The following is a 17,061-nucleotide window of genomic DNA, read 5'->3' on the forward strand; positions in this document are numbered from 1 at the left end:
ACATTTAGAATAGATGCTCCGTTCAATTGTTACTTGTGACTTTTTTTTTTTTTTGCTTTAATATGTAACATTAAAACGAATCAGACTGTCACACTGACAAATCTAAACACGTTTACAAACGATAGTTCTGCAAAAGGCTTCCTGAGGAGCCTTAAATCATATCTCTGGAAGCTTTGGAGTGCTTAATGGAAGTCATAAATTCTTACAAGAAGTGGAAATACTTTTCAGGGGTTCCTTCAGCCAAGAGGGAAAGAACTTTTGTGGCTCTGAATATACATTTAGATTCTTTGAAATCAGATTTTTTTAGGCATTTTTAGTTCACACAGTATTATAGTTTATATGTTTCCTGTATCAAATGTTTGGCATTTTTATACTAATGCATCTTGAGATTTTCAGATTCATATTGATTTAAGAAGCTGATATGCTTTTTGTCTCGCTGTGTATTGATTGGTGTCAGATTGCTGTTTGGGATGGGCATCCCATTTAAATATGCATTTATCACTGAAATAATCGGAGAGAATCCAGCCAGGGTGTGTGTTTTATGTCTAATGTTATGGTAATGGATGAACAAGGTTTCAGTGGCGTGCTAAGTGGAGCTTTTGACCGAGACGGTCAGCCCTGCGTGCCCATCTGAAGAGCCTGGTGATATGATGCTAAGAATAGCCTCGCTGAAACCACTTTCAATGAGAGCTCATCTCCTCCTCTGGCCTTTGTGCATGGAAAAACTGTGACTGTTAAAATCCTGCATGTCCCATAACCTAAAAGATTGACTGCAGTTATTGGCTATGAATAAGGAAAATTATTGCAGATTTGGAACTATTTGACTTATGCATTCATAAAAATCAGTTGGTAATTGTACACGGTTCTCTCAGGCCACATTAATTATTTACATTATCCGGTAAAGCCTGGCATATTAAATATATCAAGCTTTTTATTTTTTTATTTTTTATCATATTTGACACATCAGGCTTTTATGACTTCTGTAATATTAAATAGGACAATATGGAGATCATACTCAGAGTAAAACACCTATTTTTTATTTAGAGGCTCAAATTGAGCAAAAATATGCCATTTGATGAAGATGCAATCAATGAGATCTTAAAAACAGTATAGCAGGCTATTTACACAAATGGATATAAATGTCATATAATGAATAACATTTCACCCTATATCTGTCAATGTCTTAATGATTTAAATACTTTTATGATCAAAGCTGTGTAGTTTTATCATGGGGGGGCAAAATACATAATGCAATACAAAGATGATTGAAAGATTAAAAAAATAAAGGTTCCTCAGAAGTTTGATGTGTCATATTTGATTCTCATAACATAGCTAATTTTTCAACTACAGAAAAGTACAAAAAGATTGATTTTACTGCATGATTTGTAATGCATTGTGCCATTATAGCCATCAGAGGCACATTATTAATACTGTATCTGTGGTAATGCATTAGGGTTTTGTATGGTAACATCTGAGACTAGCTCCTGTTTTGAGCAGTCTTTCAGTCCGCCCTCCCGTATGTTGACCCGCAGGGCATTCTGGGTTTTATTATCAGCTTCCTCCTGATGGCTGCCTTTCCTTCCAAGTCACTCAGTAAGTGCTGGAGGAATTGCAGGCATGTGATGTAAAAACATTAATGATTTGGATGTTTTCTATTGCATTTTGGCACAAAAAAAAGGTTACAGCTCAGCAAAATCAGCAAATTAGGTTATTAATGTGCTTTATATATGAACATACACCGCAGTTTGATCATAAATGAGATGTTTCTCTAATTTGGTCGAGTCTAACTCCGACTCAAAACACAGACTTGTTGAGTGAAGGGGAATTGGTTTCCAGTTGAAACCCCACTGATGCTGATGCCTGGAATGGAAAGGGTGCGTCCTCCGCAGACTCCGGACGAGATGACTCATGCATTTATTAAGTCATGTTCACTGTCCTCTGCATTAAATCCACAGTATATTCAAATGCCCAACTCTTTTACAGCCAAACTTCACACCCACAAAACACAAGTATCTTGTTAAATTTAGACGTGTTGTTTGTTTTCGCAGGCGGACTACTACTTTCAGTACACAGAGTGTGACAGCACTGGGTCCAGATGGAGGGTGGCCATCCCTCTGAATCCAGGAGAGTGCACAGGACTACCAGACCCTGTGCATGGCACCGACTGCAGTAGGTTAACACAGTGTTTTTGACAGACAGGAAGTTTGATTTTAACTGAGAGGAGATGTTGGGAAATGAACCTCTATATAAACTTGCATTGTTCATGCATAAATGTGTGCACTGATGTGATTGCATGCACTTTAAATAGCAAGTGTGTGTGTTTGAACAGCATTTTGTCACCGCTTATCAGCACAGAGGGTTTTCTTCTTGGACCGAATGTGTTCAGTGGCCCCTGAGAAATCATTCCGAGTCCTCGGCCCCTGTATTCGATTTTAGTCATCATGTAGTATGGATGAAAGCAGCTAACTTTATAAACACATTTTGTGGTCTTATTCTGCACATTATTATTATTCATAAATATTCCCTGCCTCTAAAATTACTTTTCCTTCTGACCAAGAGTACACAGGTAAAAAAAAAAAAAAAAATTATTAACCAGTAAAAATGTTCATGATTCTGTGAGATTGCTATGTATAAAAAGGCTCCCACTCATCACCTTATTTCATGCTAATTAGTCATTTTCAATTAAAAGTGTGTCTCATTATGGAAGTTAAAAGCTTTTAAAATCTGTTGAATGTCCTGAAAAACCTAGCCTGATCTAAAAAAAAACTTTATAAAACGAATATTATGGCCTAACTGATTTCAGATCTGTAATAATTGTTTGGATGAGTGATTGAACTGGTCAGTATGGCATAAACAGTATTGTACATTTGGTTCCGTCCTTCGGGCAGCATTCTCGTGCAAGGCGGGGGAGTTTCTGGAGATGTCTGCTCAGGAGTGCACTCTGTGTGCGGCTGGCACTTACTCGCTGGGCAGCGGCCTGCGCTTCGATGAGTGGGACGACATCCCTCCTGGATTCAGCAGCCTGGCACCCAGCGGACAGAATGCGTCCACCTGCAGCAGGTCAGTTCCTTTGAGGAAGTCATCGGGTACAGTATTAAAGATTGTCTGGCTTTCTGTATTTGGTGTGTTTAAAAGGTATTGCTTGTGTATTCTCTTCATTTATCGAACACTAAATAGAAATAAAGTCCAAATGCACAAAGGACAACATGCATATAAGATACAGTTTTATTTACAACCAGTCAGATATACATAAATGATTGTTCCCAAGTTTTCAATGTCTTATTCTTATCAAAGTAATTACAACTAACACTGTACTCCCTCTTATATTTTCATTTAATATCAGCACATATTCAGATTTAAGCATACACAGACTTATTCGCACAGGCACACACACACTTCCAGGGACATGAAACAATGAGTATTAAACCAATCTTTTATTTCTATCCTGTTATATAACTTAAGACTGTAGTGCCCAAAGTATGTGCGTGTTGTTTTGTATTTATGCATTTAGTGCAAAGTGGGTTGCTCAGGGCTCGTATCTGGAGTCCAACCGAGATGAGTGTACCGTATCTCTGATCTACACTGTACACTTGAAGAAGCCGGGGTCAGTGTCCTTTGACTACCAGTATGTGGATAACAGCATCTTCTTTGAGTTCTTTGTAAGTTTGGATCCCATTTTGGCTCTGGAATGTTTGTGTGCAAGATATTTAAGACGTCCAAAGCATCTAATCTGTATTGTACAAATCAAATTTTCTTTATTTTTTATGACAGATTCAGAACGATCAGTGCCAAGAGATGGACCAGGAGTCAAATAGAAAATGGATCAAACTGACTACTCATGGAGAGTGGGGAACACATATTGTAAGTCAAAAACACTTACCATATTTTTGAACTATAAGTCGCACCTGAGTATAAGTCTCATCAGTCCAAAAATACGTTGTGACGAGGACAAAAACATATATAAGTCGAACTGGACTAGAAGTCGCATTTATTTAGAACCAAGAACCAAAAGAAAACATTACCGTCTCCAGCCATGAGAGGGCGCTCTATGCTGCTCAGTGTAGACTACTGGAGCAATGAGCAGCATAGAGCGCCCTCTCGCGGCTGTAGACAATAATGTTTTCTGTTAGTTTTTTATATTTGTATTTATATTTGTATTTACACTCATGCTTGGAACACTACCATACGAAAGTTTAAAACATTCAGTGAAAATGTCAATAAAATAATTGTTTTCTATATGAGTATATTTTAAAATGTAATTTTTTACTTATGTGAAGCGAAGCTGAATTAGAGCCACAACCCTAGTCTTGAGTTTCACATGATCATTCAGAAATCATTCTTATTACTGATTTGCTGCTCAAGAAACATTTCACATTTTTATCAATGTTGAAAACCGCTTAATATTTTTGTGAAAAACCATGATGCAGTTTTTTCAGGATTAATTTATTTAACATTTTTTGTAACAATTTGGAAATCTTTATCACTTTTGGTCAATTTAATGCATCCTTTCTACATAAAAGTAATAACCTCTTCCAAAAAAAGTTTTAAAGGTAAAACAGTAGTGTACATACATTAGTAATTTTGTTTGCAATTCTGTTTCTTAATTCTAATTCTAATCCTGGTATGATCAGGTGAATCTGAATTCTGGCACTAATATCCTGTACTGGAGAACTACTAGAGTCACACTCGGCTCTAAAGCAGTCAAACCTGTAATCATGAAGAACATACGGATTGAAGGTCAGGATGTGCTGATATTGAAATTCTCCATTTTAATTTGAAGTAATTACGCCTTGTTGAAAGATTATATGATGGCATTTTTCTCATTCAGGTGTGGCGTACACATCAGAATGTTTTCCATGCAAACCTGGGACATTCAGTAGGGCCCCGGGCTCCTCCTCCTGTGAGCCCTGTCCACGGGACACGTACTCTGGCCGAGGGGCCAGCTCCTGCACGCCTTGCAACTCCAAAACACACTTCGCCTGTAAGTGCACACATGCATATAGATGCCACATAAACTGAATTCTAGTGAATGCGTAGGCCTAACTGCAGTATGCAGATATATGTCCTTGTAGTACATAAAAAAAAAAAAAAAAACTCATTAATTCACTTTTTCCAAAACTTGGGTTTGTGAGGGACCTGAGGGGTGTTCATAAGTTGATCAAAGCTAATGAAAGTTGATAATTTGTTAAATAATAAAAATCATAATTCTAAAATAAATACACACACATTTATGCATGACGTGACCATTAACAAACATCAGAGAACTGTGTAATTTCCTCACTTTCATATGATTAAAAATTCACATTATTGTTTCTTCCTCAAACATAAAGGCATATTTACACAAATTGACTTTACTCTTTGTTTTACTTGTCTAAAATACATTAGGCAAATATTTCAATACTTTTATTTTCATCATTTCAGTTGTTGAATTTCATTTATATTGAATCGCATGTATCAAATCAAATTGTTTTTGAATTGAAATATAAGGAATCAACCAATCCCAAAGCTTCACAGACCTAATTTGGACTAAGAAATTAACATCAGGATGAGAAAAACTCCACAACTATCATCTCCTTCTACACTTATTTAAGCCTCAAACATGCCTTCACTCATATTATATGAACCTATTATTTTTATTAACCTTTTGAATGGTTTTGCTTGTGTGAGGCTTGTTTCCAGTTCCAGACTCTTCACTCTTCTTTATCTTTAACAGCAGAAGGCTCTGCCACGTGCAAAAGTAGACCGCCATGCTCCGAAAAAGATTATATCCAGACATACAGCACCTGTGATAAAGATGGAAAGGTAAAAAAAAAGAAAAAAGAAAAACAACTAGCACTGTATTTCAGATGAAATAAGTAACATTTCTTTTTACATACACACACGCATAGTAATGTGGTCAAATGTTTTTCAATTTAAAAAATACAAGTACATTAATTCGGTCTCTCTCATAGACTCAGGTCATATACAAGTGGGTAGAGCCTCAGATTTGTTTGGAAGCTGCTGCTGGCGCAGTAACACTGCCACCTACTGGTCAGCGTGAGCCCTGTCCGCCCTGTAATCCCGGCTTCTATAACAACGACACTGCTACCTGTTCTCCCTGCCCACCCGGGACTTACTCTGATGGGGTCAAAGGTGATACATCATCCTAACATTTTAAGAAGGACATATGAAACATGATTATTTCTACAAGCATGAACAGCATACAAATAAACAGCGAAAAGATATTAAAGATGGATTGTGTGGCATCTGTAGCATGCCAGCCTTGTCCAGCTGGCACAGAGCCTGTCCTCGGGTATGAGTACAAGTGGTGGAACGTGCTGCCTGCCAACATGAACACATCCTGCTTCAACGTGGCCAACAACAATTGTGATGGATTGAATGGTGAGAGATTACATGAGTGTGATGTGGTATTATGTTACGGGGATATGGCTGCAATGCTCTTCTTTGCTGCTAGGTGTCGCTGTTGCATCACTGATCTATTTAAATGGACCTTTCTAACAAATGTTCTTCTCGTTTTATGTGTACATCTGTGAATAATACTTTCATATCTTGAACATTTTGTGTGTTTTAGGTTGGGAAGCAGCGGGTGGTCATGTACAATCAGGGGCAGGTCGTTCAGATAACGATTATCTCATATTAAATCTCGCTGTTCCTGGATTCAAGTGAGTTTTAAGTACTTGACCACCTCCACACAACTATTCAAGTGCTGCCCCCTGGGCATAATGTTCATTAAAGCCTTGTAAGATTAGCATGGTTAAAATTCTGTACATTGTGTGAGTTGGTATAGGAAGAACATAATGCCCTTTGGTACTCTATCAAAGAACTCGCTGTGTATATAGAAGTGTTTGTCCTCACATAACCTGTGCTGTCTGTCTAGCAGTGAGTCTGTCTTGTTTGTTGTATCAGGTTGCCTGTGTCAGTTCGAGGAGCATCCGGTGGTGAGTACGGCCGGATCACTTTTGAGTTTGAAACCAACTGCTCGACTGACTGCGAGTTCTACTTCATGGAAGTGAGTGTGTTTGTGATGCTTTTTACGGCAGTTTGTTTTTATCTGCTTTTAAAGGTGCACTTACAATAATTTATTAAGGATGGTACTTTTAACTTATCGCTTTCATGACATTTATCCCCCCCCCCCACATTAACCCTTTCTGCCAATAGAAATGTGCAAAATATACATTACAAGTTAAACTTATATATAATTTTTTTTTTCGATTATGTTTTGGTTTATGGTTAGGGTATGTGTTTGTGCAAAAAACAAAGATTAAATTACTTACTGCAATTTTGCTATAATTAATTATATAGAAAATAGACTACAATTTCTAATGACACAGTGTATAATATTTCAAAAGCATGCACATTCACACGAGATGAAGAATTTACTGGTGTACCTTTTAAAGACATTGTCCACCCAATATAAAATTAAGATTAATAAAAAAAAAATCATCAAATGAATGTCATTCCAAACCTGTATTATTCACTATCTTCTGTGAAAAAAAGAATGTAGATCTTCAGAATATATCTTTTGTGTTTCACAGAAGAAAGAAAGTCATAGAGATTTGGGATGTAAATAATAAGAAAGATGAAATAAAATGTCCTTTTAATTTAGCACTATCAGAGTTTAGACTTTCAGCCTTTAATTTATTTTTTATTGACTTTGTTGTTGCTCCAGGATGTGGACAGAAGGAGCACAAATGTCATTGAATCATGGGACGGGAGTAAAACCAAACAGAGTTACACACACGTCATAACTGAGAACTCTTCTGTCACGTTCACCTGGGCTTTTCAACGCACCAGTCACGCTGCTGATGTGAGTACAGATGCACGCGCCCACACACCCTGATAAAAATAAAATAATTGTACATAGAATGACAGTAGTCGATGTTCATTCCCACTGTCCATCAGGTGCGTCAGTATGTAAATGACATGGTGAAGATTTACTCTGTGACTCTCACTAACGCCATGGATGGAGTGGCATCAGTGTGTCGTGCGTGTGCCCTGCAGTCTCAGCAGACCGGCTCCTCCTGTGTGCCCTGTCCAGCTGGACACTACATTGATAAAGAGACCAACCAGTGCCAAGAGTGCCCTCCTAACACCGTCCTATCTGGGCACCACATCTATGGCAAAGAAGCGTGCCAGCTGTGTGGGCCAGGTAGCAAAAGCAACAAGGTATTTCAACTGTTGTTGCTCTGTATTGGGGTAGCACAGTAACACTTGTATAATTTAACTATCTATTTATTATTACTATTGCTAAATGCAAATAAACAGAAGTAATGAAACCTGGCCTTTTCTATGGGTTTCTATTGGGATTCACTCCACTGTGTTGAGCGAGAGCGCTTCTCTGCTGTCTTCACGTGCTATCGGAAACTTCCTATTATAACTTATAAAATCATGATTATGAATTATTCTCCCAAATTAAACAATTTGTAATATAATGCAATGTTTTCAAAAGTCTGGCTAATGATATTTTAGCACTATTCATGAAAAAAAATATGATGAAGGGTTGTTATATGACATTAAAATTTTTATTTTTATTTTAAGTCATTATGCAAATTGATAAAATGACAAAATGGCTTAGTGGTTGAGAAAACAGGCATTACTGAAAGTGCTTCAGGAATAATAACTAGGAAGTGTGTGACGCTTCTCTCTTGAATGTTTAAATTCTAGGAGCACAGTGTGTGTTTCAGTGACTGTTCGTTCACATACACTGACCAGAGTCGGACTCTTCAGTATGACTTCAGTGCACTGACCTCCACTGGGTCCTTCATGAACGGGCCCAGCTTCACTGCCAAAGGCACAGAGTACTACCACCTCTTCAATGTCAGCCTGTGTGGAGCTGAGGTACGACACCAACCCCTGAGATGAGCAGAAATTACATCACAAGAATGTGGTTTATTCATTCATCTGTCTTTTATCAGGGTCACAAGACTGCAGTCTGCAGAGATAATGTCACAAACCTGCCCAATGAGGACGCTGGAGGTGGTCAGCAGGGCAGTTCAGTGGAGGCGTTTCTCTGTCAATCAACGATTATCCCATCCGATGGGCGGGGCTTAAGAACGGCTCTATCCTCTCAGTCCATTAGCCTGGCTGACACTTTTCAGGGTGCGACCATTTCATATTTAAAAATTTAAAACCAAAAATATATATTTACAGTTCTTGATAGTGTGACTAGCACATCCATTTGAATTACTTCCTAATAAGGCTGCCAAAATTAATGTTGTAATTTATGAGATCAGTTAAATGTTTAACAGACTTTCCATTTCCAGTAAATAATGGAGAAAAGCTTCCTTAACGATTTATTTAATAAAAATTTAAATCCCAATGGGCTTTTTACTAAAGTCATTTGCAGTTTAATCATCAAAGCTCAATAAGTATGAAATATCACCTATGAGCAAAAACATTGTCTGCGCTGCTATTGTTAATGAGAAGACCACTTGGGGACTGTTGCAACTATAAAACATCTTCATGCAGTGTACATTTTTTGTTCTTACTTTTTATTTAATTTTTTTTTTTTTATACGAGTAAAATTTGAATAAGAGTTAAATATATTTTTTTTGTGTGTGTGAATACAATAAACAAATTAATAGTGTTCTCCACACACTTTTGCACGCAAGTAATCCTGTTACACCTCAACATTCCTGCAAGAAAATAGGTAATATTTAATATTTTTTTATAGAATAGTTAAATATTGAATGAAATATGAATTATACTTTTTTTCTTATATTATAAAAAACTTATATAATGATTTAAAAAAAATAAGAATTCTATATATTTATACATTATTTTTATATCTCACACAAAATTACAGAATTATAGCAACAATACATATATTGGGACCTAGATGGAATGCAACATTTAAATAGAAACCTTGGATCTTATATGTTAAACTCATGTATTCATTAAAAGATCCTAGCATCCTGACATTAGGAATATTTGCTGTTCGTAGCCATTAATATTAGAGAAGCTCCAGCTAATAAAAATGTGCTGTAGATTTCTGTTTCTTTATAATAATTTAACACGGTGCCTGTCATCTGTGTTCTAAGGTATAAAACTTGTTTAGTGATAAATGCGATTAATTACTTGAATCTACGGGTGGTCCTGCTTACTGAGCACTTCCTGCTGTGCTGCCTGTCACCCCCATGTGTCCTCTAAGACAGGTTGTGTGTGTGTGTGTGTTTGTGTATGTGTCACAGGAGCCACAGTGGAGAAATCACTTAACGGAATAACCGCCAGACCAGAACTATTTCCATCTGCATCCAAGAGAATCCCAGATATCCACTTCTTCTATCGGTACTGGCAGTTACGTCATCAAATTACCTCTTAAACTTCCTCTCATATATTGTTGTCTGGAGTTTTAGGGGTTTTGTAATAAAGTGTGATGTTTGTTCTTTTGGCTTTATCATCTATAACCTGTTTAACAAATTTTATTTGTTAAGATCTTCACAGGTCACAAGCTCCTGTCCGAGAGGCAGGAATGCAGTGGTTTCACTGCGCTGTAACCCAGAGAAGACAGCGAAGGGAGACATCTCCGTACCCAGGTACACACACACACCCACACACACACACACAAAACAAGTACTCTGCTGTTAATGTAGTCTAAATTTGGCACAGGGCATCTCCCATCATGCCATACCAAATCACCTAACCGCAGGCCCACTGAGCTGATTTATTTGTCTTGTTTTATTTTGGTAACATTTATTTTATCACCAAAGGTGTGTGTCTATGGATTATTAATAATGCCAATATATTAGAGAACAGCTTGCAGTGTATAAGATCAGATTTTTTTTACAGTCATTAAGAGGGTTTTCAGTTAGGGTTGCCATGTCTCAAACAAAAATTTGTACTATTGCTAATCAAAAGTAGCCCCTTTCTTTTCCTTTCATAGTTTTCTCCTCTGTCCGGGTTCCCCTCTGTCAAAATTGTGTTCCAGGGAGATTACTAAAACACATGACAGTATTGTAAAGGTAGCCCAATTCCAGTTTAGATTGACTTCCTCTGTCCTGTGTCAGTGAGTGTCCTGCAGGGACCTGTGACGGCTGCACGTTCCACTTCCTGTGGGAGAGCTCTACTGCGTGTCCACGCTGCACTGCGATCAACTACCACGCCATTGAAGGAGCCTGTAAGGCAGGAGTGCAGGTACTCTCTCAATACTTCTACTGATGCGTTACTGTGTATATAGCATCGTCTGTAATGTTTGTGTTCCTAATAGGGAACTGCAAGGTATTCTATAGTTTAAATCCGATATGAATAATAGGCTGATCCTTATTGATGTAAGTAATAAAATCAGTCTACTATAGCATCTGTTGTGACTTGTGCGCACCCTAGTTTTTCTAGGGTACGTTTGTTTTCTTCAGAAGTTAACAGCATGATGTGGATCCTCTTTCTAAGGACACAGTGTTTGTATGGACTGAACCTCGGCTGTGTACTGGAGGGCTGTCTCTCCCGCTGAAGAGAACGTCTCCATGCGAGACGATTGATTTCTGGCTGAAGGTGGGCGCTGGGCTTGGAGTGTGCAGTGCTATTCTGCTCGTCTCCCTGACCTGCTACTTCTGGAAGAAGAACAAAAAGTAGGATTCTTGTGACCTATCTTAGTTTTTGGAGATCTACAACCATCTCTGTTTGTTTCTGCTAATAAGCTTTGTGCTCCTTTATCTTTGTGCTCCGATAGGCTAGAGTTTAAGTATTCCAAACTTGTGATGTCGGCCAATAAAGAGTGCGAGTTACCGATAGCGGACAGCTGTGCCATTATGGAAGGAGAAGGAGAGGAGAACGAAGAGGAAGAAGTGGTTTATGCCAACAAGTCTTCTCTTCTGGCTAAGCTGAAGGCTGTCGCTACCAAGGTTAGCTGAACCACAGCAGGTTTAAATGCTTTCCTTGAAATAAACATTGTAAATGGTGCCAAATTAAAAAGAGTTCAGCCCTTTTCTGATTTTGTTTATTAAAGAGGCATAAGACTCAGAAAAACAGGTACTCCGTTTTTAAGAACATAAGTTGATTGAGGAAATTATACACTAACAGCACTGAACTACATTGCTATACTACTTTTTTAAAGATCGTGTTTGTGGCGCTCCAAACAGAACAGCAAGAATAACTCTTCATTTACATTACATTTTACAAGTACACATATAGCAAAACTTTTATCTAAAGCAACTTAAAAAAAGAACAAAAAGCAATGAGAGTTGTAATATAAAACTTGTAACACTTATTTGACAACTAGATGCTAGAGAAGAGGAGGAATGCAAGGGGGTTTGTTTTTGTTTTTCAAAAAGTTTGAGGGAAGACTTTAAAAAAATACTTTTATTCATTGAGGATGCATTAAATTGATCAAAAGTAACAGTCAAGACATTTATAATGTTACAAACAATTTCCGTTTCAAATAAAGACACATTTTCTATTCATCACAAATCAGTTTCCATAAAAATATTTAATAATAATAAAACGAAGAATAATAATTGAGCACTGATAATAATTGAGCAGTTAATCAGCATATAAGAATGATTTCTGAATGAACATGTGACTTTAAAGGCTGGACTAGACTGTTGAAAATTCAGCTTTGCATTTAAGTAAATTAAAATGTAAAATAAAAAAAAAAAAAAATATATATATATATATATATATATATATATATTTTTTTTAATTGTAATATTTCACAACATTACATTTTGACTATTTTGGAGCAAATAAATGCAGCATCGGTGAGCAAAGGAGTCTTCTTTAAAAACATTTGAAAATAAAATCTGAATTATTTCACATTTTTGACAAGTAGAGTATTGTCTAGTGACCTCTACTGGACAATCGAGGAAGTGTTTTTAAAAACATGCTTCAAGTTCTTAATGATTTCTCTTCAACACCCCGCAGTTTCTTCATTGCATATCTGATGAAATGACCTAAGTTCAACTCTCCTTGTACTCTATTTTTATATATTTTTCTCTCCTTCGTCTTTCCCTCTAAGACTCCACGCGAGAAGCCAATGCAGTCAGAAAGTTAGCTGTGAGTCTGCGTGAGGGAGGATGTGTATATGTCTTGATGTTTAACTCAGCCGCTGAGGGACTTCTAGAAACATCTGTAAGATTAAAGACTGTTGAGCTGCTTTGGCATATGTGTGGTGTCACACTGTGTTCACGGCCAATTAGAAGAGAGTTTGCGAGGGAGCGAGTTGTATTCAAGTGTCACTCTTCAGAACTTACATTGGCACTTTAAGTTTTAAGTCTCAAGCGTTCAGTCCTGAAAAATGCTGTATGACCGCCGGTGGGAATGTGCTCATATTTCCAGCAGTATATGGAGTCAGTTTTGGTCCTGTAATTATCAGGGAAATTAATTAAGAGAATAATCTGTCCAAATGGAGAGGAATTAATCAATCATGCAAAAAAAAAAAAAAAAAAAAAAAAATATATATATATATATATATATATATATATATATATATATATATATATATATATATATTGACTGCACTCTCAGGCAAGTTTTAGAGAGGTTTTGGGCACTTCTCAGCAGGCAAATCAGCTAGAAACACCAGCTTGGCCAGTAGGGAAGACCAGCCTAAATCAGCTTGGACCGGGTTTTCTAAGTGGTTTTTTTTTTTTTTTTTTTTTTTACCCTCAGGGACCCAGCGCAGAACAACTGCAATATTTGTATAGAATGATCAAATTATAGGTTTGCTAAATATGGGTTATCTATCACAACACTATCACAACAACTAGTTTTGGTGGACAAAATTGCAGTAAGACTTTACAATAAGGTTTCATTAGTTAACATTACAAATATATTTTTGTACCGTATTTCTGCTGCTTTCTACAATTTTTTTTTTTTTATGTCATATAGGCTACAGTAATCAACATTTGAAGTGGATCAGAAAAGTTTATCAAAGTTGTCCTGAGACAATAATACTTTTGGTACTTTTGGACAACGTTGATAAAAGGTTTTGATCCACTTCAAAATTCTGACTTATGTGTGTGTGTGTATATATATATATATATATATATATATATATATGTATATATGTGTGTGTGTGTGTATATATGTATGTGTGTATATGTATATGTATGTATGTGTATATATGTATGTATATACATGTGTATGTGCATGTGCATATGTATGTATGTGTATATATAATATATACACACACACTAATACTACTGTAATTAGTAGCCTACTAATTATTTAATCAATTTGTATTCAGATGAACACATTTAAAAATGCTGATTTTACAGGTTGAAATATTTAATTTTTTAGATACATTTGTGTGCTGAATTTCCTTTTAAATTCAAAAGTTTAAGTATCAAATTATAAATACTATGTTTTGCCAAACGATGAAAAAATAAAAATAGAAAAAAATAAAATAAATAGCAATGCTTGGGTCTTTGAGCGTTAAAGATTTGTTGTTGTTGTTGTTTTACATACAGTCTACATATTTTGTAGTGAAATGATTCCAGAGGTAGAGAAAGTTATGATGTGGTTAAAATGCCAGATGACAACAAAAATGTATTTGGAAAAATGTACACATGAATCATTCACAATAAGAATAGGAATATGTTTTCATAGTAAATAGGCTCTATTTTGATATAACATCGACCTGTACTTGTGAGGAACTCAGTATGTTGCAAATCTAATGGCACAAAATATTGAGCTAATAAGCAATGTATACACACATATTGGGTAAAATAGCCTTTCAGTATTGATTAAATATGTACATTTTAGCCAGCATTTCTTTCAGCTCAGTGGATCTGCCATTTTGGATGGATTTTTCACTGTGCTTATGTCATAATTCTTTCCATTTTTGTTTTCTTTACAGAGGATGTATGTGATGCTGCCTTACATTTTGCCAAAACGTGTTTTTAAAATGCAGGATATTGTTGTTTAGAACAGCTTTTGCGTAGGGAGCATGTCAGCGTTGCATTAAAAACTGTCTTTGAAGGCATCTAGGTTTCATAACCAAACTTATGTGTGAATATAACAGCGTTTCTGTAGTGTTCCAGAAATCTGTTGCAGGTCATTTGTCTTTCAGTTTGACAGATGTAGCTTACCTAGCAATTCGCTGTTTGATCTTCACGCTGGTTGTCCTGGTAACACACGGTGTCCGCGGACAGTCCTTGGCCTTCACGGGGCAAGCTTTTCAAAGAGATGCCACCTTGACGAAGAGACCGACTCTGCTCTCTGTTTGTGAACATTTGTCGCGTCTGCGTCCAGTGATTTTGTTCCCGTTTCAGCTGCGTATTCAAAACAGTGTTCCTGTTTCTAGGGCAACAAGAAGAGCGGTGAAGCCGTCCAACTGAAATTCCCCAATACAGAGAAGTCTGTGTGGGGATAGAAGACGAGCGAAGAGGGATACGGAAAAGGAAAGGGATGAATGGAAGTCCCTTTCTGTTCGACATTACATGCAGTGGCCTTAAGAAAACAAGGAAGGAAAATGGGTTAAAAAAGCCTGCGATGCCTCAGGAACATGGACGGATATGCTTATATGAATATTTCTGACTATGCAGTTGTGTATGTGTGTGTGTGTGTGTGTTTCTTTTGTAAATGCATTGAAGTCCCCTTCCTTTGCCTGTACCCATGTTTCTCCAGAAGCTTTTTGGAGCGACAGCCGTGACTTTACACGAGTCCTAGCTTGTCAGAGCGAATGTAGCCAAGGGTCAGAGTGAACACACAGATACACTCAGACATTAAGCTTTACTGACAGACACTTCCAATCCCAGCTAAACAGCACTGGAAAGCCACGGAAAGTGTGTTGTGTTCAAGTGCAGCCAAGGTTTTTTTTTTCTTTTTGACTATGACGGTGACTTTTCAAATGAAATATGACATGAATAAAGTCTATGAATAAAGAGATTACAGCAAAGCAGAAGCCATTTCTGTACAGCTATTTTTTTTTTTTTTTTTTTTTGACATACCTCTATGTCATTCTGGCTTACAGTAGCAAGACAAACACAGGAGATTTCTTGGGAAAAGTGTTCCTGCAGAACAGTGACTGCAGACTGAGGTGATGAAACTTGTGCAGTCTAATTATAGGAACCTAATGAACTGCCGCTGGGGTTTTATTTATGAAACTTTAAGACCCATCAACATGAAATCTGGGGAAGGATCTGCTGAGACCCATATTGATTCTGAATTGAGTTCTAAATCTAGTTTACTGTCCTGCTGGGGTTTAGTTGTTTTGCTTGGTCCACTACTGCTCGGAGGTGTTAGATATACTGGAGGCAATATTATTCACATGAGTAATTCAGTTTGTGTGTGTTTAAAGTTAAATTAAACTGTAACTGTGTCCAAATTATATCAGTTCTCGATATAATTTGATTTTGTGAATAATAAAATGATTGTTTGCACTCTCAAATGTGTAAAACTGAAGAACTTCATTAACTAAGCAATGTGGTTTATTTCAGTAAAAAGGTTTTTGATGACATCATTTTTTTTGTAGTATTTATATAATATATAAATATTTTAAAATAGTCTCTTTTTTCATATGTAATGGAGTAATTTTATCGTGTTTTTAAATATTTCTATTTTGCTTTAATTTCAATATTGTAATATTGTGAGTCCTGTTGTCTTTGGAATTTCGGAAGTTAATAAAAATACTGAAAAGTGCTTTTTCTTCCATTCAGATCTTGCAATATTGTAAACTTGATTGTTTTTTATTCATTATTTTAAATGAAAAACAAAATTAATACAGCAAGGCAGCTAATAAAAATAAATCAGGTAGCCTAAGTAAAAAAAAAAAAAATAATGCGTCATTTTCATTGTCTTCTGAAGTCATCTGTAAATATAGCGATCAGGTTGATATTGAAGTCATTATTTATGGAATCCTCTTTCCAAAAAACAAATATGGTTTTATAAGATGCATCGCAGCTTGACATCACTTGACATTTTATGTTTAGCCTATATTAAATATTTTTCTCACACCAAGCTCAAAATGAATATAAGCTGAGTGAAGACTTTTTCTAAAAAGAACTGATGATTTTGCTCTCTTTGACTCATTGGATGGAAATGGTGCTTATTCGCAAATGTTTAATGTGATAGCCTATTTCAAGCGCAAAAGTTAAATTCGCAATTCTGGATGGAAACCCAGGAGTA

General features: G+C 36.5%; 1 protein-coding gene across 2 annotated transcripts in view; it reads left to right on the forward strand.

Annotated features, from left to right (window-relative positions):
• The window catches only part of LOC127934236 (endosome/lysosome-associated apoptosis and autophagy regulator family member 2), a 39,717-nt gene that overhangs the window by 519 nt on the left and 22,137 nt on the right, over window positions 1–17,061 (forward strand). The window contains exons 2-22 of one of the 2 annotated variants that reach the window (XM_052531469.1): window positions 2,049–2,169; window positions 2,889–3,060; window positions 3,512–3,659; window positions 3,772–3,861; window positions 4,632–4,737; window positions 4,829–4,981; window positions 5,714–5,802; window positions 5,952–6,132; window positions 6,253–6,381; window positions 6,572–6,662; window positions 6,907–7,009; window positions 7,670–7,807; window positions 7,903–8,166; window positions 8,665–8,838; window positions 8,916–9,099; window positions 10,191–10,287; window positions 10,434–10,535; window positions 11,007–11,133; window positions 11,386–11,564; window positions 11,666–11,837; window positions 15,239–16,575. In XM_052531469.1, coding sequence (XP_052387429.1) covers window positions 2,049–2,169; window positions 2,889–3,060; window positions 3,512–3,659; window positions 3,772–3,861; window positions 4,632–4,737; window positions 4,829–4,981; window positions 5,714–5,802; window positions 5,952–6,132; window positions 6,253–6,381; window positions 6,572–6,662; window positions 6,907–7,009; window positions 7,670–7,807; window positions 7,903–8,166; window positions 8,665–8,838; window positions 8,916–9,099; window positions 10,191–10,287; window positions 10,434–10,535; window positions 11,007–11,133; window positions 11,386–11,564; window positions 11,666–11,837; window positions 15,239–15,307 — 2,889 coding nt within the window. In that variant the 3' untranslated portion in view covers window positions 15,308–16,575. Of the gene's footprint in view, window positions 1–2,048; window positions 2,170–2,888; window positions 3,061–3,511; window positions 3,660–3,771; window positions 3,862–4,631; window positions 4,738–4,828; window positions 4,982–5,713; window positions 5,803–5,951; window positions 6,133–6,252; window positions 6,382–6,571; window positions 6,663–6,906; window positions 7,010–7,669; window positions 7,808–7,902; window positions 8,167–8,664; window positions 8,839–8,915; window positions 9,100–10,190; window positions 10,288–10,433; window positions 10,536–11,006; window positions 11,134–11,385; window positions 11,565–11,665; window positions 11,838–15,238; window positions 16,576–17,061 lie in introns of those variants that run through there. The other variant, XR_008147733.1, reaches the window with a different exon arrangement.

The sequence above is a fragment of the Carassius gibelio genome, chromosome A18 (genome assembly GCF_023724105.1).
Source record: "Carassius gibelio isolate Cgi1373 ecotype wild population from Czech Republic chromosome A18, carGib1.2-hapl.c, whole genome shotgun sequence".
NCBI lineage: Eukaryota > Metazoa > Chordata > Actinopteri > Cypriniformes > Cyprinidae > Carassius > Carassius gibelio.